At 58.8% G+C, this 27,944-nt stretch overlaps 4 protein-coding genes across 5 annotated transcripts; 1 reads left to right on the plus strand and 3 right to left on the minus strand.

Annotated features, from left to right (window-relative positions):
* Nucleotides 1-389: 389 nt before the first annotated feature.
* EXOSC6 (exosome component 6) lies at nucleotides 390-2,355 on the minus strand. Its single transcript, XM_080364976.1, has one exon. It carries the CDS (start codon nucleotides 2,247-2,249, stop codon nucleotides 1,434-1,436), a length of 816 nt encoding a protein of 271 aa, XP_080221102.1. The 5' UTR covers nucleotides 2,250-2,355; the 3' UTR covers nucleotides 390-1,433.
* AARS1 (alanyl-tRNA synthetase 1) lies at nucleotides 2,344-18,616 on the minus strand. 2 transcript variants are annotated; one of them, XM_080364915.1, is made up of 21 exons: nucleotides 18,502-18,616; nucleotides 17,253-17,462; nucleotides 16,387-16,575; nucleotides 15,604-15,749; nucleotides 14,313-14,504; nucleotides 13,729-13,873; nucleotides 12,293-12,438; nucleotides 11,618-11,726; nucleotides 11,370-11,520; nucleotides 10,866-10,990; nucleotides 10,095-10,239; nucleotides 9,274-9,452; nucleotides 8,628-8,741; nucleotides 7,685-7,891; nucleotides 6,830-7,014; nucleotides 6,291-6,399; nucleotides 5,464-5,577; nucleotides 5,060-5,179; nucleotides 4,473-4,559; nucleotides 2,916-3,029; nucleotides 2,344-2,583 (listed from the first exon to the last, which is right to left on the minus strand). In XM_080364915.1, the coding sequence occupies exons 2-21, from the start codon at nucleotides 17,394-17,396 to the stop codon at nucleotides 2,398-2,400; spliced, it is 2,907 nt and encodes a 968-aa protein (XP_080221041.1). In that variant the 5' UTR covers nucleotides 17,397-17,462; nucleotides 18,502-18,616; the 3' UTR covers nucleotides 2,344-2,397. The 2 variants fall into 2 exon arrangements, with proteins under 2 accessions (XP_080221041.1, XP_080221042.1); XM_080364916.1 differs by having other exon boundaries at nucleotides 18,531-18,603.
* A 7-nt stretch (nucleotides 18,617-18,623) lies between these two features.
* Nucleotides 18,624-23,363, plus strand: LOC308053571 (uncharacterized protein). The gene is given in 3 exon segments (XM_080364987.1): nucleotides 18,624-21,225; nucleotides 21,228-21,269; nucleotides 21,272-23,363. Coding segments are annotated over 3 exon segments (624 nt in total). The 5' UTR covers nucleotides 18,624-21,137; the 3' UTR covers nucleotides 21,766-23,363.
* An 858-nt stretch (nucleotides 23,364-24,221) lies between these two features.
* LOC308053560 (C-signal-like) lies at nucleotides 24,222-27,909 on the minus strand. Its single transcript, XM_080364971.1, has 6 exons — nucleotides 26,310-27,909; nucleotides 25,902-25,953; nucleotides 25,470-25,657; nucleotides 25,039-25,197; nucleotides 24,689-24,808; nucleotides 24,222-24,450 (listed from the first exon to the last, which is right to left on the minus strand). The coding sequence occupies exons 1-6, from the start codon at nucleotides 26,454-26,456 to the stop codon at nucleotides 24,337-24,339; spliced, it is 780 nt and encodes a 259-aa protein (XP_080221097.1). The 5' UTR covers nucleotides 26,457-27,909; the 3' UTR covers nucleotides 24,222-24,336.
* Nucleotides 27,910-27,944: the final 35 nt, after the last annotated feature.

Raw genomic sequence — 27,944 nt, forward strand, 5'->3', positions numbered from 1 at the left:
GTACGTATGCACTTTTTGTACCCAATTTTGCATGCTGCCCAACAGCCCCAGGCTCTGGGGGCTTTCTAGGATGCTGCCTTCCCCACAGCCCAGCCCAGAGGCAGGAGGAGCACAGCTCTGCCCTGTTTCTGAATGGAAATATTACTCACTGCCTTTACCCAGAATATTCCCCATCAGCCTGGCACAGTGCAGCTGGGCAGGCAGGACCAGCTCCTCTCCATCCCCAGGAACAACGACCCCAAGGCAGCGCCCAGCCCCCCACACACACCTCAAGGAAGGGCAGCGGGAATGGAGGGAGGTGACCCCAACGCCTGACAGCTGGTCACCGCCACTGCATCCTGCCTCCACCTGCAGCTGGCAGAGGCCCCAGCAGAGCCACACAGGAAGACTCACGAGAAAAAACTGATTTATTATAAAAAAAAAACCCAACAAAATCCAACAACAAAACCCATCTCTGCCACCCTGAACCACTGTCTGGGCAGGAGGTCCACGTGCCGTCTGTGCCACAGTGTGGCTCCTGCCCACTGCTGCCGGGACCCTGCCTGTGTGACAGCTGTGGTGGGCAGCTCAGTGCGAGGGTCTCTGCCCTGGGGCTGGGGCCACCCTGGGGCAGGGTGCGGGGTCCCACAGTGCAGGCAGCTGCTTTGCAGGGAGGTCTCGGGCAGGGGCTGGCAGCGCAGGGGTGGTGCAGGCAGGTCTGGCAGCTGAGGCAACACAGAGGTGGTTCTTGGGGGACTCCGGCAGCAAATGAGGCTGTTTGGGTCCCACAGGGCCAGTAGGGAGGGGTCTCCTGCAACGTGGGGGCTCCTCAGGCAGGCTCCGGGGTGCTCAGGCAGTGTGGGGGCTGCTGTGGGGGCTGCAGACTCCTGTCGTTGGGCAGGTTTCTTGGGCCTCTGACTGCATGGATAGCAGCGTGGGTTCTCCCGGCAGCACAGGGGCTGGCTTGGGCTGGTGCCAGGGGGTCTCCAGCAGTGCAAGGGCTGGCTTGGGCTGGTGCCAGGGGTCTCTGGCAGCATGAGATGTAGATCAGGCCAGCCTTGCGGGTCTCCGGCAGTGTAAGGCATGGATCAAGTGGGCTCCGGTGGGTGGTGGGGATCAGGCCAGCTTTGGGGGTCTCCAACGGTGTGGGGCATGGATCAGGCGGGCTCCGGGGATCTGTGGCAGCATGAGGCATGGATCAGGTGGGTTCCAGCAGGCTCCAGCCACACGAGACGTAGATCAGGGGGGCTCTGGGAGGCTCTGGCAGTGCTAAGTATGGATCAGGCCAGCTCCGGGGGTCTCCAAGCGCATGAGGCATGGATCACGCAGGCATCGGGGGTCTCCTGCTGGGTGGGGCATGGATTGGGCAGGCTCCAGGGGCCTCCAGCAGCACCAAGCGCACCCCGGCAGGCTCCGGTAGCCAGCCCCGCCGCGGGCCAGGGTGGTGGGGCCGCTCAGGCACTGGTGGCAGCAGCGTGGCGGCGGCGGGCGGCCCGCAGCAGGCTCTGCCGCAGCACGGGGTACAGGCGGTGGCAGCCGTCGAGGCCGAGGCGCAGCGCCTGAGCCCAGGCGTCGGGGGGAGCGCCCTGCCCGGCGCCCAGCACCGCCGACACCTGGTTGAGGGCCGGCAGCAGGGCCACGGTGAGGCGGGCGGCGGCGCGGCGCTCCTCGGGCTCCCCGGGCTGCAGCAGCCAGGTGGCGGCGGGGCCGGGGGGGCGGCTAAGGGCGCAGCCCACCGCCAGGTCGTACATCTCCACCCCCGCGTCGGCCAGCGCCAGCGCCGCGGCGCTGATGGCGGCGGCCAGCGCCGAGCCCCCGTCCTGCAGCAGCAGCGCGCTGACGGCCAGGCGCGCCCGCGGGTACCGGGCCAGCCGCACCGCCGGCTCCAGCGCCTCCCGCAGCGCCGCCGCCGCCTCCCGCTCCGCCTCCCGCTCCGCCGCCGAGCCCGGCCGGCAGCGCGGCCCGCGGCCCGCGAAGGGCGCCCGGCGGAACTCGCACAGCAGCCGCGCCCCGCCCGCCCCCCCCGGCTCGCCCGGCTCCCGCGGGCCCCAGGCCGCGCACAGCACCTTGGTGCCGCCGCGCAGCTCCACGTAGGCCGAGCCCCCCGCCTGGCTCAGCAGCCCGGCGCGGGCGAACAGCGGCCGCAGCGCGCAGGGGTCCCGCGGCCCAGCCGCCCCCTCCTCATCCTCGTCCGCCTCTCCGGCCGCCGCCCACGCCCCCGGCGGCTGCGACTCCTCGGGGCCCCGCAGGCGGCGGTGGTCCAGCGGCATGCTCGGCCGGCAGCGCGGGGAGCGGCGGGCGGAAGGGGAGGAGCCGGCCCGCCCCGCCCCGCCCCGCAGAGAGCCGAGGCAGCGCGCAGGGCAGAGCCTTTATTCACGGGCCGCCCGGCGAGCGCCGGGTGTCGGGCACCCCCCACTGTCAGTTCTCCAGCTCGCCCAGCCGCAGCCGGGCGAAGTCCGCGGCCACCCGCAGCGCCTGGGGCAGGCAGCCCACGTTCCGGCCCGTCGCCTGCGCAGCGCCGTCCTTGCCGCCGCCTTTGCCGTCCATCAGCCCCGACACCTCCTGCACCCACCGGCTGGCCTTCAGGCCCCTGGCCGCAGCCTCCTGCGCGGGGAGAGAGAAACGAGGAGGGAGCTCGACCTCGGCCCAACCAGCGGCGAGGGGAGAGGGGCCGTGGGCAGCACCCAACAGGGCAAAACTCTTCCAGGTGCAGCCCCTGGTGGAGAGCCGAGCCAAGCCACAGCCCCCTGCCCACAACCGCGTTAACTCCTGGCTCTTCTCCCCCCTCCTCTGCAGCCTGAGGACAACCCCAAGCGCAAGGGCTGCAGCTCCTGCCAAACCCACAGGAGTTCCAGCCACGTGGTGTTAGTCACTGCCCAGGGGCTGCAGCCCCCCACCACGGCTGGGGAACAGCGGGCGAGTCCCGGCGGCCGTACCTGGGGCACCTGGCACAGGCAGGTGATTCTGCCAGCTTCGTTATCCACAGCGAAGAGCATGGTGGCAGTCTGGGGGGAGTGAGCCTTGAAGAGCTTCAGAGACTCATTCAGTGCCTGCAGGAGGACAAACATCATGGCAGCACACCTGCCCCGGCACTCGCAGCCAGCCTGGCTCCAGCCCCCACTGGGACCTCGGGAATCTGGACTTTTGTTAAACCAGCCAGCAGCACCCTGCAGTACTCCCCCAAACACAAGCCACCTCCACACTCCTGGCTGTGCAGAAGCCATGGCAGAGGACACGAGCCCTGGCTGTGACCCCTCACAGCTGCAGCAGGAGCTACTTTTATTTCCCCACCTTCCATTATCCAGGAACTGGCTGAATTAGCACCAAAGCAAGTGAACCTTTCCCTGGGTGTAATGGCTGGAGGGCAAAACGCTCTGCTGTGCGATGTGAGCTCCCAGCAGGAGGGAGCGGCTGTTCCACAGTGAGTCAGGAGGACTCAAATGCAGCGTGAAGAAGCTGCAAGGGTTATCAGACACAGCAGACACGCTGTAGAAACCAGGGAGACTGCCACACGTCCTGTTATTCCCAAGGAGACCATTATCCTTCGCTCGCGCAGACAGCAGGATGCGGCACAGAGCTCGCAGGAGTGGGCTTTCCAGCGAGCAGCAGTGCTGCGCCAGTAAGATAGGGGAAGCATAGCTCCTTGGGCTGCCAGCACCACCATCCCCTGGGATGCACTTTTCTTCCAGGAAGAATGCTGCATCAGCACCCACCGCTGGCATCATGGACATGGGGATGGCCACAGAGAGCAGGCAGGCGTCTGTAGACAGCATCAGCTCCAAGACTCCCGAGATGGAAATTTAAATAGAGCATTACGAGCAGAGCAGTCCAACCTCAGGGCACCATTGGCCTCCACTGCCCGGCACTTGCTGGGCTCAGCACTGCAGCACAGTGCACACAGGGAGCTTTTGTTCACAACAGAAATCGCTCAGAAAGAAACTGAACCTCTTCATGGAGGCGGGAAGGAGCAGCTTCAGCCCTGGCTGGAGAACTTGAACCTGCTGCAGCATGCAGCGCCCAGGAGCTGGGGAGCAGCTCTCCAGCCCTCTCCACACACTCAGCCCAGGACACCGTTCCCAGAGCTGATCTGCAATGCCCACAAGCGTAACAGCCACTGTGGCCTGGTGGCTCTTCAGAGCTCCTTAAGCCTGCACTTTAGTGTCATGACAGCTGCTGGATCGGTCTCACCTGGACACAATGTGATTTCTATCAGGGTCCCCAATCCGCCACTGGGTCTGGAAGCTCAGCAAATGATCAGGACCCCAGCCGCCCCTGCAGACCCACGTGTTAGTCCAGGTGGGACATGGGGGGGGGGGGGGGGGGGGGGGCATCCCAGTGGTCCTCCCCCTCTTTACTAGCCACTTCTCTGGGCTGGCAGGTAGCAAGTGAGACCACTCTGTAACACAGCGCTGCCTCCCCGAGTGAACAGAGACCACCTAGCTGCTCCTCAGGCACAAGGCAGGTTGCTGAGGAGAGACCAGACCTTCCCGTACCTTTGCTGAGGCTCCATTCTCCATTTCCATGATGACCAATGGCTGGTTAGGGTGACTCTCAATGACTTGCTTGGTCTTCTCCAGCACCTGAGGACAACAGTGGTCAGATGCTAGAGTGCATACATTATGTTTGGACACAAGAACCACCCAGGCAGAGCTTCCCTGCAGGTACAGAGGCCCCCAAGGTGCCGAAGCACACCCACAGCCCAGCCTAGAGTGGCCTCACGCTGCGGAGCCAGAACAAAATGTATTGGCAAGTGGGTATGTGTGGCCAGCGAGGCAGCAGCAGTGCTGTGTGTAAGTCCTCTTCCAGGAAAATCCAATGGGATCCAGGAGGAAGCTGACACCCAGAGGCACCATTAGGGCAGAGGCACCCCAACTTCTGAGACACGCTGCCAGCACTTCAACCCAGGGAACAGATGTGGAGGTAGCCATGCCCCAGGAGGGAGCAGGGGAGGCTGGAAGGCCAAACAGCATGAAGGCCATCCCCACAGCTCAGCTCCCTTGCATGCTGGACACAAGTGGAGCTCCCCAGGGAGTCCCTCACAGCCCTCCCATACTGTCCTTTATTCCCAACCAGGGCTCACTCGTTTCTGGATGTCAGCTTTGCTTGCTCGGTCCAGGTCATCCATAATTTTCTTCAGTGCTTTAACAGCCTCTCTCAGTTCATCTTTTTGCCACTGTGGGATGACAGCAGTGGCCAGTGTCTGCAAAACAGGAGAAGGCAGAGGGTTAAAGGTACTGCTGACCACAGCAGGAGATGCTGCACCACACTTGTGAACCTCATGTGCCTCAACTGGCAGAGCCTAGTAAGCTGCTCTCCTCTCCCAGCACCAACAGCCTCAGGCACTAGGTGCCAGCTCCAGCACCCACAGGATGCTGGGCTGCTTGGGCAGGAGCAGGAACCTGCACTTGGGCCTCATTCGTACCAGACAGCACTGGCAATTGAGGTCCCGTTCACTTGGGGACAGAGCACTGCTACCAGCCTCACCTCACTGAGGTCCATGATCTCCTTCTGCACGTCCTTGTTGGGAGCTGTCTGAACCTTCACCTTGGCCTCCAGGGCTGACAGCAGTTTCCCAAGGCTGTCCACTTTCCGGAGGGCCTGGCAGAACACCATCACAGTTAAGTCAGGCAGGGAGATGAGCGGGCCGGGCTCTCGGCCACCCGCGTGAGAAGGGGCGAGGAAAGCTGCAGCCCCAGGACGGAGCTCAGTGACTCCTCAGGAAGCAGCAGAGGCAAAGCAGGCGGCACTTGACCAGAACCGGGGTGTGATGCTGGCAGACAGGCCTCAGGACTCTTCTTTGACAGAAGGAAGGTCAAGATCCTTCTGTCAACCACCTCCCCCACCAGACCCCTTTCTCCCACTCCGGGAAGCACCAGCCCAAGCTGGCCCAGGACCAAAGTCACCTGCCTCCTGCAGCAGACAATCGGATGGATTCTCAGACCTCGCAGCTCTCCTGCCAATCTTGCCGGCTGCTGAGAGCTACAGACTTGCAGCCCACTCTGCAGGACCACCAGAGCCAACCCTGCAGCCACCTCGCAGGCCCACCCCAGGCCCTTCTGCCACACTGACGCAGCAGCTTCAGCTGAGACTTCCCTTCCCTGCTCTCTCCTCTGACTGCAGCACAGACGGGGCCTCCAGCACCGCCTCTGCTAACAGCAGCATCCTTCTCCATGAGCCCCTCAGACACTTATGCCGATTTTCCCTGGTGCTGAGCATCCCAACAGGGATATTGGGCAAATTTGAACCAAATTAACCTTCACACAGTGTTAATATATGGGATTTCACAGAGGATCTCTCCTGCCTCCCCTTACCTTCCGAGCTTCGGCCCCAGTGACTGCAACTATCCTCCGGATGCCTTTAGCAATTGCTTCTTCTGAAACAATCACAAAGGGGCCAGCATGGCTGGAGTTCTGCAAGTGCCTTTGTAAAGAACCCAGAAAGACCCACAATAAGACAGAGTTAGAAGTCCACCTCTCATCTCAGCAGGAATCAGCATGGAAACAAAAAAAAAAAACACCCTGCCAGGGAGATGCAGCAAGCATGGGGACAGGCAGAAAACCCAACCTAGCCGCTAAAAGCATATGAGTGAGCCAAGGGTGGCCAAGGCTATGTTCCCAGCACCATCAGCGGGCAGGGACAGCATACAGGCAGCTTTCCCTGCCTGCAAAGGCTGATTTTAAACACAGACCGACTCAGGACCAGGAATGCAAAGGCACATCATCACCACCACCTCCAGCTCTACCCTGGCTGTGCCCAGCATACACCCACAGCACTCTCAACAGAGCTCGGGCTCTGCAGGGACTCCTTCCCAGCCACCCTGCCACCTTCCTCAGCCTCTCCAGATACTCACGTCCCTCCGCAGAACTCAATAGATGTGATGGAGCCCGCGGGGCCAGAGGGGTCGGCCAGCAGCTCCTCCACAGGGATGCCAATCGAGACCACACGGACAGGATCAGGGTAGGTCTCGTCAAAAACTGCCCGCAGTCCCTGGATAGCTTTGGCTGCTGCGAGAGGGCAGTCCTTGGCGTACACGGTCTGCAGGCGACAAGGAAGGGATGCAGGTCAAAGCCGGTCCCCATCAGCTGTGAGCGAGGGCCCACATTTCCAGGGAATCCTGACTTCCTCTGAAAGATCCTAAGAGGGAAGTTCTGTGCCTCACCTGAGCTGGGGTTTGTTGAGCTGTAGGGATCCCAAAGTCACTGACAGATCCCTTATCTTTAAAATTCCTGACACCACTGCCTGCTTAGAGTTGCTGCATGCTCCTGTACATTCAAACGGTTTCTAGCTGCTGACACCCGAGTGGAGCACAGGGTTCTCCAGGGTCTGTTCTGACACAGGGCTGGTGCCAGGCAGAGCAACTCTTTCACCACTGAGGACACACCGCTGGGGTGACTGGGCATACACGCGGTAAATCCAGCCAGGCCTGCAAAACTACTCTGCCAAACCTCTCAGCTCTTGTAGCTAATGCAACACTAGAGCAGGCATGGAAACACTCCAGTCCTAGAGAGGGCCTGGTACCAACGAACAGAGCAACCTACATGGAGCTGTCCCACTCAAACTCCCCCAAGGGGATGCCAATCTGTGCACAGCACTGCATCAGCAGCTCAGAAGACTCCTGCTGGGCCAAACCCCCAGCATCTGAGATCATCCAAAAGGCTCCAGGTATTTTTCTCCCGAGTATATCCAACCCGGCAGCCATACCCACCTTTGCCTCCTCAACCATCTGGTTGGCGATCCCTTCGACTTTCTTGATTTCCTGGGTGGACAAAGCCCCCTTGGCCGTGAAGTCAAACCTCAGCCTGTCTGGCGCGACCAGCGATCCTCTCTGGTCAGCTTCCCCCAGCACTGAGCGCAAGGCGAAGTTGAGGATGTGGGTGGCCGTGTGGTTGCTCATGACCGGCCTCCGCCTTGTCTGATGGAGGAAGACACTGTTAGACGGGGTCCCATGCTGTGAAGCCAAGGTCACCTCCAGCAGCAGAAGTGGAGGTTAAGGCATTGCTCCAACAGGAACCTGAACTAGCTCAGAAGACTAGGAAGCACTTGTCACACTCGCTGCCTGGGAGCCTCAGCTAAGGGAGTAAGACACTCCCCACCAGATTTGTACATGGATTTCCCTTGTTGGGCCTGCCTGGAGAGAGGCCAGGGACAAACCAGGTCACAGACGCTGATCTCTGCCCCTTGGCAGGGAAAAGTACTGCAAGGTGGAAGCCTTCCCTCTTGCTCCAAGGTGCTGCCTCTATAGGGAAGGGAAATGCTAGGATCAAGCCAGGACTCACTCTGCAGGCTGAGCCCACAGAACCCATGTCTGGAGCGGGGCCAACAGCCCGGCTTCTCTGCTGGCATCCAGCAGACAGTGGGGCACCATACATGTTCCACCTCCCAGTTGTAACCCAAAACATGTTTCTACTGCCAATCATCAAAAGCCGGCGAGCACGGCTCTGAGCCAGCCAGGCACTGTCTGCCTCATGGTAGGAGAAAGCCAGGCGCCAAGCGGGAGAGGCCTTGGGTCAGCCAACCTGGGAAGGCCACAGTGCTTGCCTGGATTGTGTGCTGCAGGGAGAGCCAGCCCCCAGAGTGGCGTTGATGAAGAGAGGCAATCCAAGGAAAAGAGATGAGGCCACGTGCTGTGACACCATGTCTTAACTCACCTCATCAATAGACAGGTGGACCTGGTCTCCTACTTTCAAGCTTCCATACAGAGTTCCCATGTGAAGCACGTAGCCTCCTCGGACCTGCACGTTCTTCACCGTGAATTCCGTTTTCTGTACGAAGAGGGAAATGCACCTAGTGAGCAAGGCGAGAGGCCAAGGGGAGGCTGACAGTCCAGCCAGAGGTCTGAGCTGCAACTGGAAAGGTCTCAGCTGAGATCCAGACTGCTGCGTGTGATAGGAGAAAGCTGAGTGTCCCCCGGCACAGCACATGGCTGCCCAAGCAGAGAAGCGAGTGAAGATGGGGCACAGATACGGGGCACAGCAGAGCCGAAGGAGCTCGCCACCACAACTCCCCATCACAGCTCCAAAGCACCGTCCTGCACAACAATTCCACCACCACCACCGCAGGCAGCCACATTCTGGCAACAGCCTGATGCTGCAGCACAGAGTTCAGTTCCCCCAGAAGCAAGGGGAAGAAAACTCTACCACATCTGTGCCGTGCTGCACCCCAAAAAGGAAACCCACACAATGCCTGACACCAGCCATGGGCAGGAAACTGCTAGAGCTTGCTTGGCCCCTTCTCCTCCTCTGCCCAAGCCCTGGGTCAGGCTGAGTCCAGCAAAAGGCTCTCAGGCCCACTCACATCCTCCCTTCCGTCGTCATCCTTGACCATGTAGCCCTCGTCATAGATCTGCCCACCCTGCTCGGCATAGAAGCAGGTCCGGTCCAGCACTATCCCACACTCCTGGCCAGTGGATACCTCCTCCACAAACTTCTTCTCCCTGCGGATGGCTTTCACTGTGGCCACGAGGCTCCCAAAATCTGTCACCAGGACAACACACAGCATCAGTAAGATAGGAAAACCTTGCAGGCACCGTACGGGAGCAGAACTTCATAGTGAGCAACGACCTCCCAGCTACTACAGGAGTTTATGGCAGCTACCACATTTGCAGGGGGTAAGGAGAAGGAACCAGGGCAACAGTTAGCTGGATAAGAGGGAATTTCATTCTGTGTTTTCTAAGGCAGGAACTGTCACTCTTTCCACAACTATGCAGTAAAAGTCAGCAGCACACATGGCTACAAGCCTGGGGCCTCCTGAATCTCCACCAAATCAAAAAATTAGCAGGAAGAGCCAGAGCAAGTGAGCCAAGGACCCTCTAATAAATCAAACAGAAACTGAAGAAGTCTCCTGCAGCACTGGCAAAGAAGCAGCTAAGAAACACAGACATAGGTGACACAAAGCTGCAGGGAACAGGAATCCCCTCAAGTTGGCAACAAGGGACCTGAGCAGTACAGCAGCCCCCGAACTATCTGCCCTTCTCTTGCCGTGCTCGATTTGTAACAAGCCTGTCTCCACTCCCGCCTCCATGTCCCACGAAAGATGAGCCCAGAGGGGATCTCGTCGAGGTACACGGCAGGAAAGGTTTGGCAGCAGAGGATGATTCTGAGAAGTTTTTTTCATACCATAGGTACCGCTTGGATCTGAAGAGTAGCTGTATTTTGGCGAGTCATCAGTCACCTCCAGCCCTCGGGCCCTCAGCTCTTCAATGGCATAGATGTCCAGCATGAGCAGGTCCTCCCCTCCAGCACCCTTGCCCTGGGATTTGAGCTGCCAGTGACAAACACCAGAGTTTAAGAAATCCCACCTCAGCACGGGCCCACGCACAGCAGCCTAACTGGACACCTCACTCGCATCTCTGGGCAAAGCTCTAAACTGCGGAGCTCTTGGGGAAGCTGTGTGCCAGTAGCTGGAGTGCTCCCACCTTTTCTGGCTTCAGAGCGGGCTGTTCCAGCACCACCAGCATGCAGACAAAGTGAGCCAGAGCCCAGCGAGGGCGAGGCAAGTACCCAGACAGCCCGTTGATGTCACTCCCTGCCGCTGCCGCTGATGTGTTGGGAGAAGAGGCACCCAAGCCGCAGGCCTGCCCGGACACTGCGGTCCTGAGCTTCCCTGTCCGGAATGGAGCAGTGGGGAAGTGCTCCCAGAACTCCCCTAATTCTGAAGGCTGAGCTCGAGGCTCTGGGCCTTGCAGTGCTAGTGAGCAAAACCAGCCCCAGCTGCACAGAAATGACACGTCCCACAACAACTGCAGTGCCCTGGCCTTTCCCACAGGGCACCAGGACATGCAAGGTATGAGCAGCCCGGTAAGAAAGGAACAGACCCATGACTGCAAACAAGGCTGGACACCCTCCCTGCCCACTTGTAGACCAGCTCCCGCTGGAGCTGTTACCTACCTGCGCATTTTTCCGCTCTTCCTCAAAGCCCTCCATGTCTACAACAAGGCCTTTCTCCTCTGCAATCAGCGCAGTGAGATCCGCAGGAAAACCGTAGGTGTCATACAGCAGCCAGGCAGTATCGCCTTCAGAGAAAAAACAGAGTGGTCAGCACCCCTGTTCCATGAGGTGCTGCTCCTTCCCTGCTCTCCAGCCAGCTCCGTCCCACCAGCTGGCTCGGCACTACAGCGAACAGCTCTGGTAAACACGAGCAGCTAAGAGGCTCCTCTCTGACGCAGCAGAGATCACACAGTCACGTTGTGTCTGGGCAGCTCAGGAACCTGAGCAAGTGAACACAGGCCAGAGGAGAGATGGGTGGCCCAGCTCTGAGCAATGATCTTTTGGCTCCAACTCTTTCCCCCCTCTACCTTCCATTGTTTCTCAGCTCGCAGCCCAGCTGAGTCCTAACTCAGTCCCAGATAATAAATGCCTTTTGGTGCACCGAGACAGAAGTCACAGCCTCACCAGGGATGGTTTTACTGTCCCCCAGGCTCTGGATCTTCCTGTCCAGGATGCGACGTCCTCTGCTGAGTGTTTTCAGGAACTGATCCTCTTCTTCATTGATAATGTCCTTCACCATATCTGGGTCCTTCTTCAGCTCAGGAAAGGCATCTCCCTACAGATCCAAAAGGATTAGTCCTTCAGCACGGAGATCTGCACAATTCAGCAGCAGAAGGCTTCGGCAGATACAGTGGAGCAGGGGAAGAACCTACCAGTGACTGCACCACCACATCAACCAGAGTAGCAAAGAAGCCCTTAGGGGCATTGAGCTTCTCATGGGAGTAGCGCACAGCCCGTCGGAGAATCCGCCTCAGCACATACCTAGGGAATAGCAGAGCCCATCATGCATCCCCCTCGTGTTCTCAGGGGATCCACCAGCATCAACCTGCCAGCACCACCACCCCCAAGACCAAGGACACAGGGTTCTCTCCCCACATCTTCTCTCAAGTCGCTGCTCACAGCAGCGGGAAGCCAGAGCTGAGGTGCCAGGCCCCAGCTCCATGACCCTGACCTACCATGTGATTAAGAGTCAGTCCTGTGAGTCCAGCAGCACCCACAGCACAGCCCCCCAGCCCAAACTTCATGGCTTTCTTGACAGCAGCACTGCACTAACCATGGTTTCATGCCTGTCGGCCCACAGCGATCCTTTCTGGGGGTGCTGAGCCAGACTGGTGCTCACACCAACCCTCAGACCTGCGTGTCTTGGCCCTTTGGGCAGAGCTTGCTACAGGGATTCAAGCGTCAAATATACTGAGCAAACCCTCTGGTATTCACTGCTTCGATGACAAATTCAGAGACATCTCAGAGACCCATGAGATCCCAGTCCCCCCAGGGAAGCCGTGCCGAAGAGAATGGGAGAGGCAGCCTTGCAGCAGCTCCCTCCTTACCCTCTGCCCGTGTTGTCAGGTCTGCCCCCATCAGCGAGGGCCAGCGTGATGGTCCGGGCATGGTCAGCCAGCACACGGTACGCCATGTCTATACCGTCAGCGTCCTCGGCACCGACCTGCCCCATGTACGGCCTGGCACCTGTGCCCTGCGCAGAGAGGAGAAGGTGGTGGGCAAAGGGGACAATTATGGACAGTGGGGACCCGCAACATGGCAGAACAACAGGGAAGCACATTGGACGCCAACCCCATCCTGCTGCCTGCAGCCACAGAGGAGGCACACTCCTCCTGAGAAGAGGTGACTCACTGAAGCCAGGGAAGGTGGAGAGCTGTGAGGCTCCTCTCTGACTGCCCATGTTTCTCGGGCCAAAGGATCTCCAACACCAGAGGGAAGAAAAGCCAATTTATCCCAACATTAAAAGCCCAGGGCAGAAGAAAGAGGGAGGAGGACAGAATGCAGGGAAATCATCTGTTTTGCACACTGGCTCAAGGTCTCAGCCTCGCATAACCCACCCAGCCAAGAAACCTTTCAAATTCTATCACATGGGAGACAGTCCCAGCTTCCCTCTCATGGCCTGTTTTTATCCATGCTCAAGGGAAAGATCCTGCTGTAACAAAGCAGTGCTTACAAGTGGTGCAAACCTCACACTATGGGCACAGCCCCTATAGCCAGGCTCCCAGCACATGGCAGGAAGGGAGGCAAGGACACATCGGCTGTGTCTAGCCAGTGGCTTCAACACCAAAGGAAGGCAGCCCTCCAATTCCAACTCTGGAGCTCTGCACCTCATTCCTCAGAGGCAGCATGAGCCTAGGCTCTCCTCCCTGCATTTTTTCCAGCACGATCTGCAGCCAGGAAGCTCTATCTCTTCCATAGAGAGAGAAAAAAAAACCAAAAACAACAGCTTGGACTTGCACACAGAGGCACACAGAGCTCCCAGCACTGGTAATGTGGTCCACCCCCAGTTCTGCAAATGACTGTCATGGTTTACAGCAAAGACCTCCCCTCCTAGGGGATCTTCTACAGATCAGCGTGTTCCAGGTGAGAGACTGAAGGACAAACTCCGATTCCAGCTTAACAGCACCACGTGTTCTCTACCACGTGGCAAAAAGATGGCACTTGGCCATACAGGACTGCAGAGCATCTCCCACTTGGGAAAGGACCAAGGAGTGCGCCGTCCGGACAGTTCACAGAAACACCTGGGAAAGCTGCACTGCTCACTGCCCTGTGTTTTCCCCTAGAAACATGGCCCAAGGCAGCGATTACTGTGCCAGCCTGCACTTCTGCCCTCACGGTACAAATGCACAGAGCCTGCAGCAGCTGGGAAAGCAGAGACCTGCAGACACAATCACCCTGTCCGACCAGCCCCATGCGTCTCCCCAGGGATTCAGGGAGGGGATGCAGCTGGGTCAGGCCCAGACCCAGACTCCCCAGTTTGTACCTTCTGGATGGCTTCAAAGTAAGGAAGGAAAAGGTCTGTGTCGTAGTTGGACATCTTGTTCTGCAGCACAGAGACCAGCCTCTCCAGGCCCATCCCAGTATCGATACTTTTCTTAGGAAGAGGCTTCAGTGTTCCATCAGCTTCCCTGCCCAGCCACAAAAAGAAAGATGAACTGTTATGGACAGAGGGTCTGCAGGGGCAACCCTACCTCTCTCCTCATCTCCACGAGACTTTGTTCCATCAGATTCACAACACGGGCCCATACACAAGCCACACAAAGGACAACACTGATGACATACAGTTAGCAATATCCTCAGTGACAACTTAGACCCAGAGCAGGATGGCACTTATTCACTGCTGAACTCCTGGTGGATCTCGCTGAAAAAATACTTCCAGTACATCCCCAAAGCCAATGTGACCGAGCTCTTCTGTACGGGTGGGTCAGGGGACACAGCAACACAAAGTGCACAGCTCATGGAGATGAGGGAATGGTGAGCAAACCAGGGGCAGCTGAGAGTACGCGGTCCGAGCAACATCCCGTGCCGAGCTGGGGCAGCCCGGGGAGGGAAGCAGGTCTGGCTCACCTATTGAACTGGATGAACACCAGGTTCCAGATCTCCAGAACGTTGGGGTCATCCTGATTGACCAGGTGTGAAGCATCTCTGTCCCCAATCCGGTCATAGTGGATCTCGCTGCAAGGGCCGCAGGGGCCAGTGTCTCCCATTTCCCAGAAGTTGTCCTTCATGTTGCCAGGCAGAATCCTGCCCTCAGCCAGCCTGTGACAAGAAGCTCTTATTGAACACCAGAGGCTGACGGCAAGGCTAGCGTTCCCAGGTCATGGGCTACACCAGAGAAACACCAGTTCACTGACTCCCCGGCTGAGGAGATGAATTGTCAGAGTTTTGAGACAGACCAAGCCAACAGCCTGACTCCCAGGATCCCTGCTGAGGAGGGCCAAGTGAACGCTGGCGCCTGGCACTTGTCCCAGGCGGCAGCAGAGGCCGGCACAACCCCTCAGCGAAGCTGCTCCAAGACAACAGGGGGAATCTCTGACTTTATATATGCAAGACAGGTTTGGCCCCGCAGTACAGAGATGTGTCACGGGGTCCGTGGCAGGTTTCAGAGTTACAGGGTTAGAGCCACAAGACCAAAAGCATCATTTCACTCCTACATCAAGCTCTGGCCCACGCACAACCTTAGTGCTGAGTATGGCTCACAATTCCTCATCTCAAGGAGGGTGAGGCAGAAGTAGCAGATGTATAGAGGAGGGCAACTAAACCTATCTAGGGGTGGAACAGCTGCCTTAGGAAGGGCATACAGAAATGATGAGGACTCTTCAATCTGGAGAGGACAAGGCTGGGCAGGAGATTACGGCTTAGATTTAGAAAAACCCAACGGGTTCAAAACAGAACGTAGACACACTCTAAAGGAGCAGGGCCCCAGACAGAAGCTCAGGGGAACAGATGGATGACCCTCTAACCTACTTAATCCAGTGACTGTGGATGCTGGGAGGGGAGGAGGTAAACAGAGCGCAGGCCACCGTCAGGCCTGCCTGCTTTCCCTGCACAGCATCTTCTCAGCTGCTGACAGAGGCAGCACACGGGGCTGGACAGACCACTGATCTGTCCCAGCGTGGCACTTCTTATCTAATTAAACTTACACAAGAGATTGTGAAACGAAATCTCTAGTATTGTCTATCTTATACCAGTGCTTCCCTTTGGTTTTGCAGCTCCACCACCTGCAAACGTTATGTGCAACATTCCAATTTTATTAAAACCCGCCATTATATGTGCTCCACCACATAACATATGCCACCTTTCTCTGAATGACTACCACACATCAAAACACGCACCTTCCTCTGTTTAAAGGCCTTACCCTAAATTCAACCATATCTGCTTGCACTCCAGGTCCGGTTGCAGTCCTGCAGCTTCATTTCCACCAAAGTAAGTGACATAGAGTCTTTCCACAGGGATGCCAAACTCCTTGGTGAGAAGGTCCAGTGCCAGTTTACAAGCAAGTTCCTGCAGAAGGAAAGATGAGGTCAGCAAATGAATGCAAAGACAGCTTCTCTTCAGCATGCAAAGTACTGGCTACTGTAGGTATCAGTAGCTAAACCATCAAAAACTTTCAGACTTCTGACATAAGAAAGAGACAAACTAAAATATACAGTGAACGGGGCACAAGAAACATCTCCTATGGCTTTCCAGATGCAGCCAGGCATGTTTATGGCCCAAAAAAAGCCTTTTAATTCTGCTGCTATTCTGTATTCTTAACATCCTCTTTCTGATTTTGAATGCTACATTATCAAGAAGCTTAGGAGAGGACATCATTTTACGATCGCTCCTGTTTGAAGTCCATCCATCATAGCTGCACAGCACACACAACTCCCCACAGCTCCAGGACAGCCACTACAACCTCTGCCTGAAGACTCCAAACTGAGAGAGTTAACATAATCAGCTTTGTAAACCTTAAGTAATCTCAAAACCTTCTGCAGGGCTGGGTCAGCTTCCAAACTCATTTATTCCAAAGGAGCCACATGCACCTTAGGAACCACTCCGTGCCAAGATACCCTCTTTCCTCTTGGCAATTGCTCTGCTGAGTTCATAGAGATGAGTAATTTCGTGCAAGAGATTCAGAGCTGCACCTAGCCTGTTTTACCTTGAAATAATCCCCAAAGGACCAGGACCCCAACATCTCAAAGAAGGTGTGGTGGTAGACATCTTTCCCAACGTCATCCAGATCATTGTGCTTGCCCCCTGCTCGGATGCACTTCTGCGTGTTGGTGGCCCTGTTCAGTTTAGCAAGTGGGTGTGAGGGGTCGATGGTATTGAGGAAGATGGGTTTGAACTGAAAGGAAAGAAAAAAGGGCAATCAAGAAAAGCACTAAGAGACTGTTTTCAAACACTGCAAGCAACAGCAAGGCAGTAAACGTTGTCTACATCATGATACCACTAGCCTGGAGATAACCAGGGCAGCTTTCAGAAACAACAAGCCTGCTGTATCCTGCCTGTGAGGAGGCTGCAGCACTGCCTACAACAGCACTCCCACACACGCATGTGTTCCTGGAGCTCACCAAACCCCAGGACTTCCAAAGGGACTGAAAGTAGCCAGATTCCCAGCTGATAAATAAAAAATAATAATAAAAAAAAAAAAATCAGTGAAAGCTGTCTGCTGATCTCCAGCAGAGCCCTTTCAGCTGCTTAGCCTCAACCACTCCTCAAAGATGCCATTAGCCATTTGTGCCAGGACCAGCTGTGGTACAAAGGGTCAAGGAAGGGAGGCTGGCAGTGTTCGCATCGCCACAGTCAGCCCAGCAGACACAGGAACGTCTTCTAGTGCTCTCGCCAATTTTGTGAGAGCACAGAGGGCTCCAGCAGACACACCAACCACCTCTTTGTGACCAGAAGGAAGATGCAGAAAACAAGAATAATTTTCCACACAAACAGCTCTGCAAGCAGCTTCACAGGTTTCAACTGCTACAGGATATGTTCATAAGGACCACAGTACCAGAGTGGGAATCCTACCTGATTCATACCAGCATTGGCAAAGAGCAGGGTGGGGTCGTCCAGGGGGATTGTAGAAGATGAGTGCACATAGGTATGCTTGTTTTCCTTGAAAAAGTCAATAAACCGTTGACGAATCTGGCTAGCTGTTAGTGGAGCTTCCATCTCGAAGCTTCAAGTCACAGCTGTCCAAAGCAGGCAGAAGGGAAAGCAGCAAGGCCTTGGTGCGGTCTGAAAAAACAACAACAACAAGGCGCTTACATGTTGTCAGCTCAAGCGATAGCATGAGGATGAACGCCCCTGTCTCCTGACAGGGTCTCCCCACATTGGGCAGAGCGCTCTCACTGAGACCTCAGCTCAGCCATCCGTCTGCCCCAACAGCGCTGGCTCAACCCCAGACCTGGAGAGCTCCACCTCAAGTTACCTGCTCTTTGGAAACACGTGGGTTGTAAAACACCGAGTTCACCTGGATGCTGAACTTAGTAACAGGTTGTATTTGCCTTGCTGGGGACATGGGGAGCAGGGGGGATTGCCAAGTCCTAAAATCATTAAAGGTGATTAAATCATAGGATCATAGAATGTGGCTAAGCTTGGGAACGACCTCTGAATGTCACCTCATCCACCCTGCCCTGCTCAACACGGGGTCAGCTCCAGGGATGGCTGGAAACGTTCTCCTGAGAGGAACCACATCGCCCTACGGACACCGGGGGCGGGTGACAGTCTGGAGGAGAGCACCTCCTGCCCATCCTCACGGGGACATCCAGCCTGGCCCCTGCCGACGGAGCGCGGGGCGGTCACCCCGGGGGACAAGCTCCCAGCGGCTCTGGTGCTGAGGGACGTCTGACTTGGCCTCACACAACCAAGGCCAGCGGGTCGCTGGACAGACGGGACCCCAGGGAGGAGGGGACCCCATGAGGGCGGAGCGGACCCCACGAGGGAAGGACACGGCGCAGCGGCGTCTCCCGGGCAGCGCAGAGCCTCTGCCCCGACACCACCCGGTGCGAAGCGCCCCGGGGGCCGGCAGCCCCGCGGAGACCCGCCCAGCGCCGGAGGCCAGGCAGCCCAGCGGAGGCCAGGAGCCCGGCGGAGGCCAGGAGCCCGGCGGCACCGCCACCCTCCCCCAACCCCGCTGCCCGCCCCGGGCCCCTTGCCCCGCCAGGCCGCTCCCCCTCGGCCCGGGAGACCCGGCCGGGCCAGAACAGGAGACAAACCCCGAAGGCCAGCGGCGCCCTGCCACACTCCGACTCCGGCCCCAACCCCCTCCCCGTACCTCCCCGGCCGCCGCCCCTCGCTCCGCACCGCCGGCCGCGCCGCAGCGCCCGCTCCGCTCCGCTCCGCACCGCCCCACACCGCCCCCGCCGCAGAGCAGCGCACCAGCTCCCCATTGGCTACCGCGGCCGTCGCTCTGGGTCATCCCCGCCTCCTCCTCGCGGCCGGCCTCGGGGGCGGGCCGCCCACCGGCTGATGCAATGGCGGGGCACGTCGGCCACGTGACGCGGCCGGGCTGAAGCTGCGCTGGGCGGCGCCATTTGAGGAGCGCGCGCCTGGCGGCGGGGCAGGGGCTGTCGAGGCGCTCCACCCCTCTCGCTGCCGGTACCGAGGCGGCGCGGTGGCCTAAGGCCTTAGGCCAGCTGGCACGGCCCCGCTCACGGGCGTGGGGAGAGCAGGGGGCTGCAGGAGGCCAAGGGCGTGCGGGGGAGCTGGCTGGGCACGGTGGATGAGGTGGCTGCCGCAGTGGCGGCCAAAGCCCTGTGGGCTTCGCTGCTGGGGGACGTAATGGCTGCAAAGCCTCTGTGCGGGTCTGAGGGGACAAGGCCGCGGCTCGGAGGTGCGGGGGGGGGGGCTACTGCATGATGAACGTGCTCTGGTCATGCAGTTGGGCAGTGGATGGGGTAGGGGCATACGGCCTGATTTGAAGAATCAGTCAGCAATATGCAGGCGAGCGGAGGTGATCTTTATTCAGCAGCGCAGGGTGCGTGGGGGATCGCTCCACCAAAGTCATGCACCCCGAGGGGATTTTTCAGTCCCCTCTTTATACAAGCTACTCATACCTATTAATTAGTTTTCCAATAAATTGTTTACATATTCATTACAATTCTGAGAATTCATTTATGTATCTCGTGCCTGCACAGTGTCCTTGCGGAGTTGTCTCTGTGCAGACTCTATTCCTCAGCGGCCATGTTTAAAGCCTCCATCTTCGCCACGTTGCATGTACAACAGGAATCTAAGACGAAATGTTACTTCTAAAGATAACCAACCCAAGGACTTAGCAGTCTGTGCATCTGTCATGTGGCAATAAGGGTCCTTGGACATTTCCCAGCTTTTAACTAAACATAGGTGCGTCGTCCTTTAGATAAGTGGTACAGCATTCGCTATTCGGGCCCAAGGCCGAGAGGCATGGCACACAGGGGAGGTGCCACTTGGGCAGAAGAATTCACTGTGAGGAGAGTCAGGCATTGAAATGGGGGCCCCGGAAGACTGGGGGGTCCCTGGAGGTTCGTGAGGTCTGGTTCAAGCTCTGGGCAACCTGCAGTCATTGCTGACCCTGCTCCTCCTGACAGGGCTTGGGCCAGAGTCCTCCCAGGTCCCCTCCAGCCTGAACGGTCCCCAGCTGTTCTGCGGTGATGGGACCTTGTAGCTCAGTCCTGTCTCCTCCCCAGAGCATCCCTTCTGGCCCAGGCTGTGGATCCTGAGCCACGAGCACATCTGTGCTGCTGTCCTTGGCCTTGGTTGGTTTTGGTTAGCCCTTTCACTTGCTGCTCGCCTTGCCCTGCTCGGTGCTGGCCTGCGGCTGTTCACACCGTTCCTGTGTCTGTTCTTTCCTTCCCAGGAAGCCTGGAAGGAAAAGAGGAAACTCTGGTCTTGTTGGTTCCTAATGGAAACTGCTCTGGATGCTGCTTGCAGATAGCAGCAGGCACGGGCAAGTCTGTGCAGTGCAATTGCTTGCACAGGTGATTACATCCTTAAAAACCCCTGCTACAGCGGGTCCGAGTCTGACAGCATGCAAATCCGCACCCAGCATGCTTACCTCTTGGGGGAGCAATAGTCTACCCACCCAGGTGGAAGGAAACATCACTGCTTCCTCTTCTCCATGCTCTACATCACCTGAAAGCACATCTTCCAAACCTGGAGCCCCACCACCTGGCCCAAGTATTTCTTTGGTGATTGCCAGACCTGGAACCACTGAAATACTTGGAGGGAATAGTCAGCTCTGCCCCCTCCACCAGACCGAGTGAGACTGGGCAATAGACAGGTCCATTTGGGCACATCCAGACAGACTCATTCCTGCCCACTACTTTCCTCTTCTTATTTTCTCTCACACATTAAATTCAGGTTGCCCCAATTCTTCTGTTTCAGCTGAGCCTTTTAACATGGCAGCTCTGTTTCTTTTAGCACCTCACTCCTGTCTCCTAAAAACCTGTGCCTCCAGGCTGATCTGGACTTCAGGAGCCTTTGCAGGCACCTCTTGGGCTGTTAAACATCCAGCAGCATCCGTCAGCAAGGAGAAAAGGAGAAGGGTGATGGCCATGACCCTGGAGCCCCAGCAGTGAGTGGTCAGGGCTGCAGGAAGCTGGGGTCTTCTCTGCTGGCTCCTGGGTGCTGTGGGTGAAGGTATTGGTGTGACCTGATCCTGCAGTGTTAGAAATACCTGTCCTGCACTTCCCAGGTTGGGCTTTGGATCACCACCCCTGGGTTCAGCTATCACAAACTCACGCCCCGAAGTGGGAGATTGCCGGTCACAGAGAGGTCTGGACCTCTTTTCCTTTTCCTGGTGCTGTTTCCAAGTGGTCTTCCAAACTTGTGGTAGGAGTGACCCTCCTCCTGCAGTTACAGGGACCCTGGGATCTGGGGCTTTAGAGGAGGGAAGTGATGGGGAACTGAGCACTGCAGGAGACATGCAGCCCCATGTGCCAAAATGCCAGGGAGCCCTTGGTCCACCCTGGGACCCTGGCTCTGTGTGGGGCTGGTGAGGGGCCGGGGCTGGTGCTGGCACCATTCTGTCCCCGTGGGCGCCAGCAGCCCCGCCCTGGGCTGTGCCTGGCTCCTCTTTGTGCCGAGCAGGGGGCAGTCCTGCCATGTGTCACTGCCCGGCACGGCGGTGGTCCTGCCATGTGTCACTGCCCGGCACGGCGGTGGTCCTGCCATGTGTCACTGCCCAGCATGGCAGCAGTCCTGCCATGTGTCACCGCCTTGCATGGTGGCCACTGAGATGGCTGCGCTGGCTCAGAGCGTCCTAGTGACAGGGTCCAACTGGGGCATCAGGCTGGAGGTGGTGAGGCAGCTCGCCGCCAGCCCCCGACCCCCCCAGCACATCTTTGCCACCTGCCGCAACCCCGAGGGTCCGAGAGGGAAGGTCAGTGTGCGCACAGGACATGGGGATGGTCCCGAGCCCGGTGGGCGCAGGGGATTCCCAGTCCCCATGGCTCTGCCAGCTCACTGCTGGCCCTGGCTGGGTGGCCCAGCAGTGGGGCAGGAGTGCTCTGGCGGGGTCTTATTGCCCCCAGCCCCCTGGTTATGGCAGTGCCTGACCTAGCTGGGTGGGATGAGGCTGCCGGGGCAGACATGGTGCCCGTGTCCTCAGGGCTCGCTCCTGGCTGTGCCAATGGCCGGTCAACCCCTTCTCCATGCTGGGATCACCCAGAACAGGGGGCAGTGCCTGAGCTCAGCACCACCCTTCTCCTGCCAGCCATGGCAATGCTGCCCTGCCCTGGCCTCTGGGAATGGTCCTGCACGCTTTCCACCAAATAACCAAAGCCACCCTGGCCTGGCCGCAGCTGGGGTGACCTGGGAGCACGGGTGGGAGACCTGGCTGTGCTGCTGGTGGCTTCTAACCGCCTCCCTTGCTCCATCACTTTGTTTCCAGGCCCTGCAAGAATTAGCTGCCCAGCACCCTGGCATCAAACTGGTCCAGCTAGGTATGGAGCAACCTCCCTCCCTGCGCCCAGCATTGCTTGTAGCCCTTTGCTTGCTTTGGGGATGGGACCAGGGGCAGCTCTGTCAGGCAGCCTGCCTCAATGCTGGCAGCCAGGCAGCTCCAGCTCTGCCAGGTGGGGAGGGATCGGTGCACATCTGGGCAGGCTTCCCTCTCCAACCAGAGCTGTCCTCTGGCTGAAAGCAGTCAAACTGGCTTTGGAGACAGGCAGAAGCGGGTCTGTACACCTCAGCTGAGCAAGTTTCATGGGAAAGGTATGCATTCTGTTCCCAAAGATGCTAAATATGGTGCCTGAGTTTTGGGCTGGGACACACAGGTTCGCAAAACAAAGCAAGGCAGAGCACAGCAAGCAAACTTACCGGCTGGTCCCTAAGTAGGAGGGTTGGTTTGGGGCCTGCTTGGAGGTGGCCACAGTCGGCATCTCCTTTGCTGCAGGTAAAAAACAGGGAAAAGAAACAGGCTAAAAGGATGCATATGGGAAATTTGGCCTTCAGTAGTGTTGGTATCCCAGATTGATGCTCAGACCCAGAAGCATGCTCCAGTTCAGGATGTTTGCAGCCTGGACTGGGAAGATGTCCTTTTGTCCTTTCCCTGCTCCCATGGAGGCAGGCCAGATTTGCTGGCCTTTGTCAGCAGCGCCGGGGAGCAGCAGGAGAAGGTGGCAAATGGACCTGGACAGCACAGGGACTTGGTGGAGTAAAGGGAGCGCAGCCACGGCAGCGTTTGGTGCTGCCGGGGTCAGGGTGTTCACATGCAGGAACCTTCTGAGGTGCAGGGCAGGGACGGGGGCCTGCAGGGGGGGGACACCAGGCTGAAGCGTGAGATAAGGAGCACTGGGCTGAGGAGCGTGGTCTCCTGCAGTCGTGCCTCGAGGAGGCAGACGATGCTGTCTGAGAGAGCAGGGGCTGCTCACAGCCACTATTTTTTTAAGAAGAGTTGGTTGAAAAAACATCCAAACCCAAAATAAGTGTTTTGGGGAAGCGTTTGCACCAGAATTGCTGCAGCTGTGATAAGTGATGTGAGAAGCAGCCAGACCTTCTAAATGCATTTCCTTAGAGCCAGTAACAAGCAAACTGAGTCAAAGCAGTGCAAAGCCCCTATCAGTCTCTACCTATGATGTGTTTAAAACCACCTGAAAATTTCGAGTAAATTTTTAGTATTTCTTAGCAAAGAAGGCATTCCTGAAGTGAGACTTTGCTACAAAGCAGCGTGGGCGCTGCTCCCCGGGCCATGCACCCTCCTGCCTGCCCAGGGCCGGCTGCTTTCCGTGCCGCTCGCAGCCTGCAAGCAGTGACACTGGCCCTGTCCTCCCCTGCAGGCACCCCTGATGGTGGAGCGCAGCATGCGGGGCATCCTGGCCGTGCTGGCCAGCCTCTCGCAGGACACCTCCGGAGCCTTCCTCGACTGGGCAGGGAGCAGCCTGCCCTGGTGACGGGCGCGCAGGCGGCACCTCTTGCCCGCGCCTCAGCCCCCCACTCGCCCCTTGGCACGGGCCTCTGCTCGCCCCCAGCCGCCCCGGGCTGCCAGGGAGCGGGAAGGGCATGGGAAGCAGCTTCGCTCCCCTTGGCCGGCCCACACGCGGCCCTGCGGCCCCCTGTACCCCCCACCTCTGTAAACACCGGGAGCTGATGCCTCTGCTCTGTCTCTGCACCCCCAGCCCCAAATGCCTGGGCTGAGCCCAGCGCATGGTCCCTGCACGCTGCCCAAGTGCGTCCGACCGTCTGTCCCACTGCGGCCGAGCATCCCCCCGCTGAGGGGAGAGGGCAGCTGGTCCCTGTGCCCCCCAGCCCCTCGGGCACCTCGGGCTGAGCACCCGGGGGTGCCCCGCAGCTGGGCAGGGGGAGAGCCAGCCCTGTGCATCAGGACATCCCGCCTTTCTCCTCCAGGGAGAGGGGCTCTGTCCTGGCTCCAGTGCCTCCCGGCGGGCACGTCTCCGGGGGTCGGTGACGGTGTCACTGGACACACAGGCTGCGACTCGTGGGGACACCAGTGACAGCTGCGGGTCAAGCGGGCAGCTGGGGCACCGACACAGCCCGCGGTGAGGAGGGGGTGCTCGGGCAGGGGCCTGGCAGCGCACAGCATAGCCGGGGGTCTCAGGCAGGGCTTTATTGAGGATGCAGGGCAGGCGGGAGCAGCGGCCAGGGCCCCACTGCCAGGAGTCTGGCCGGCACCTCACCAGGGCAGGACCTTCCCTTCCCAGTCCAGGAAGGTGCCGGTGTCCTTCTCGGAGAGGGAGGAGAGCACCTTCAGCATCCCTCGCACGCTGGCATCCACCGTCAAGGGGGCCTGCGGGGCGGAGGGGGAGAGGCAGCCCCTGCCCCAGGGCTGGCCAAGGGCTGCCCTGCAGCAGCCGGGGCCAGGGGCAGGAGCCGCTCGGAGCACCGGGAGAGCCGAGGGGATGGGGGCCACAGGCACCCAGGACCAGGGCAGGGGACGGGGCGGGCAGGGGCTCAGGGCAGCGGCTCCCTCCCATGGGAAAACCGTCCCAGGGGCTCCGATGGACCCGCCGAGGTGAAACTCCTACCACGTTTCCGACGGAGTCCCCCATGTCAGTTTGCACCCAGCCAGGGTGGAGAGCAGCGCAGAGGACACCGTGCGCCCGGTACCCCAGGGACTGGCACTTGGTCAGCATGTTCAGAGCAGCCTGTGGGGAGACAGGGCAGGGTCGTCGGTGGGAAGGGTCGGCTGGCTGCAAGGGGACACGTGCAGACCCTACTGAGGGCCAGGCACAAGAATGTGCCATGAGAGGGACCCAGTGACTGATGGGACCTCAGCCACAGTGCAGAGAGGTGCAGGAACTGGGAGAGGAAACATTTGAAGGTTTGTGGAGTTGTTTGCTAAGAAGGTGAGACCCTTATTCAGTACAGCACATACCTTGCTGCAGCGGTACGAGACAGCTTGTATCTGATCCCATAAATAGACTTCCTTAATGGAGCCCCCACAGCTGGATATATTGATGACGGCTGCCTTGCTGCAGCTCAGCCCTGAGCCCGGGCTCCCTTGGGCAGCCTTCTTCAGCAAGGGCAGGAACGCCTGCGAGGAGAGAGGAGAGAGGGGCACACGTGGAGAGGCACAGGGGAGGACCAGCTCCTTCCACAGTGGGCAACATTGGCACCAGCACCGGAGCATCCTCCCTCCTCTTCCCCCTGCCCCAGCCTGCCAGGCTCCAGCTCCTGAGCTCCAGCCCACTGCTCCACGAGCCTCTCACTGACCGAGAGCCCATCAGGCACCAGAGCGGAGGCAGGACCCCCTCCCACCCACCCTTCGTGCCCCCTGGGACAGCCCAGCTCAGGTGAGGGTCTCACCTGGCCCAGCAGCAGGGGCCCAACCGTGTTGGTGGTGTAAATCTGGGTCATGTTCTCTGGCGTTTCGTCATCAAGTGTGTTATTTATCACCATCCCAGCGTTGTTGATGAGGAGGTTCAGCCCCGAGCCCCCCACGTGCTCCCCAACTCTGGCTGCAGCTGCCTTGATGATGGTGGGGTCGGTGACTTCTGCAGAGCCGATGCAGGGGAGGTCAGCACCCACGTCCCCGTGGTGGTCTGGGATCCCCTGTGTGTCCCCCAGGACAGCAGCACCAGGTGTCTCCAAAGGCAGCGACCTATCAGTGTGGCTCCCTTATGGCACTGGGCTCCCAGGGTGTGCACAGCACCAGGGCACTTGCCGGCACTGCACGGGACTGTGGTGCCAGGTGGAGAGGGGAACCGGGGCGAGGGACCCCCACCTCGGGGCACCTACCGAGCGGGATGATGACCAGGTTGGCGTGATTGGAGGCCACATTCTGTAAGTCCTGAGAGAGAGGGCACCGTGTGGGTACGGAGAAGCAGGAGGGGCTGCGCTGAGGCTCAGCCTTTCCCAGACAAAGCCTGTGTCACTCCAGCTCTGTCCCTGCACCCAGCACCCTGCTCCAGCTGTCCTGCTCCCGACGGATGGGGCTCCATGCCTCCCACACTTGCTACATGCCACTGTCCCCTCTGCACATCCCATGCACAGCTGGTCCCACCACTGTCCCAACCCGGCCGCCCTGTGCTGCAGGTGCCCAGCTGCAGCCCAAGCCCTTTGCAGACCCCCTCCCGGCTCTGCCCTGCCGCCCTGGCACCCAGCGCCCCCCCCAGCACAGCCCACTGCCACCCAGCCCAGCCTCACCTGCGCTCGCTGCCCCTTGGGGTCTCGGCAAGTCGCAAAGACCCACTTGGGTGGGTTTTGCATCCCCAGGAAATGCCGGACAAGCCCCAGGCCGATCCCCCGGTTGGCCCCCGTCACCAGAACGGAGCAGACTCGAAGCCCTGCCATGCTGTTGCGCTTCTCTCACCTTGACTCTGCTGGTGCCTTTTGCTACTCAGCTATCTCGCATTTTCCCACGATGGCTTGCATCAGCCCGTGGCTCTAGCAAATTCTCTGCCTGCACCTCAGCCGCTTGGCTGTGGTCCATACTCGTGATCCACCTTTCCCAGAAGCTGAGGAATGATGCAAAGGGAGCCGAGTGTCCTGCCCAGACAGGGAATGCCTTGGCCTGGACGTCTGGGGAGCTGTTCTTTGTACCTTCCCTGCTCCACCAAACCTGAGCCGTTTGGCTTTCGGCCAGAACTACCCCCGTTCCTGCACTGACATGCCCTCCCACCGCTAAGCTCCCCGTTGAGACACCAGGCTCTGTCCCTCTCCTCCCCTGAGGTCAGGCAGGCAAGGGTGGACTCGTTGACCCCCCGCAGCACAGTTTGTTGGCCTTAATTTGTGCAAGGCCAAAGCCAGGGTTGAGGATGAAGCTGGAACAGACGAGTGTCCCTTGGCCACTTCAACAGGCTGAAACACCTATAAACCCTCCAGGACTGCTCAGAAACCTTCCAGAGCTGCCTGGAGCAACCCTTTCCTCCGGGTCTGCTCTGACAACAGCTACAGTATTTAAGTTGTAGGTGTGACAGATGGATAACATTCAGTGTTGTCCCACCAGGTATCACTGTGGTGTGGCTGGGAACTGGGGCCGTGCCCAGGCACACACACTGCACACAATGGCCACTCAGTCCCAGGGTGGTCCATGCGCTGTTGCTCTTGCTGCAGGGAGGCACCAGACTCCCAGCTGTCTTCCAAGGAAAACATCTGACTGATGGGTACAGGGGCTTCAGGACAGGCCTGAAGCTCCCCCAGGAGCTCCTGCTATGCCTAAAGGCAATGGAGAAGCAGCACCCGCGTGTCTCCACACACCGACGAACGCTCTGCGGGGAGGATCTGAGCATCCCATGGCCTCCCCAGGTGGTTCCTGCTGCAGCATTGCCAAACCGTACACAGACAGTTTGTAATAGACGAAGATACATTTAAAATAGTTCAGCGATGTTTGGTAGGTAGTTTGAGATAATAACACAGATCAGGCAAGCGATCAGGCAGGACTGGGTGGGCATCAGCCTGAGGAGCATCACCTGCTCCATCTGGGGCTGCTGCTGCAAGGACCTTTGCAACTGGGAAACATCCAGCCGTCCTGTTCAAGAGATGGGATCCTCCACGCACGCGCTATCTGATGCAAAGGTCCCAATAAATTATCTTTTTTGCTTTTAAAACACACCCTGCTCTCTACTCCTCTGTGTAGCACTAATCCATCTTGTCGTGGCAATTCGCTGTGCTCACTCAAGCCCACCTGAGCAGCCACAGCCCGGGGATGGAGTGCCAGTGGCCGGAGTGAGCCGTGGCTCCGGTGGCCCCGTCCCAGCCCTGACCCGCGCCCGAGCAGGCGGTGCGGTCCCTTCGGCAGGCGCCGGGCGCTGCCCGCTTTGCCACCTGGGCTGGAGCGGG

Source organism: Falco punctatus, assembly GCF_963210335.1.
Source record: "Falco punctatus genome assembly, chromosome: 14".
NCBI classification, from domain to species: domain Eukaryota; kingdom Metazoa; phylum Chordata; class Aves; order Falconiformes; family Falconidae; genus Falco; species Falco punctatus.

What these genes read in the sequence shown, in the direction of transcription:
- EXOSC6 (XM_080364976.1), bottom strand. Translation starts at nt 2,249, where the DNA reads ATGCCGCTGGACCACCGCCGCCTGCGGGGCCCCGAGGAGTCGCAGCCG.
- AARS1 (XM_080364915.1), bottom strand. Translation starts at nt 17,396, where the DNA reads ATGGAAGCTCCACTAACAGCTAGCCAGATTCGTCAACGGTTTATTGAC. An exon ending in CCAATGCTGGTATGAATCAG is followed by an intron (nt 16,576 to 17,252) that starts GTAGGATTCCCA and finishes CTTTCCTTTCAG; the next exon opens with TTCAAACCCATCTTCCTCAA. An exon ending in GGACAGTAAAACCATCCCTG is followed by an intron (nt 10,991 to 11,369) that starts GTGAGGCTGTGA and finishes TTTTCTCTGAAG; the next exon opens with GCGATACTGCCTGGCTGCTG.
- LOC308053560 (XM_080364971.1), bottom strand. Translation starts at nt 26,456, where the DNA reads ATGGCAGGGCTTCGAGTCTGCTCCGTTCTGGTGACGGGGGCCAACCGG. An exon ending in CCTGGTCATCATCCCGCTCG is followed by an intron (nt 25,658 to 25,901) that starts GTAGGTGCCCCG and finishes TCGGCTCTGCAG; the next exon opens with AAGTCACCGACCCCACCATC. An exon ending in TCTCGTACCGCTGCAGCAAG is followed by an intron (nt 24,809 to 25,038) that starts GTATGTGCTGTA and finishes GTCTCCCCACAG; the next exon opens with GCTGCTCTGAACATGCTGAC.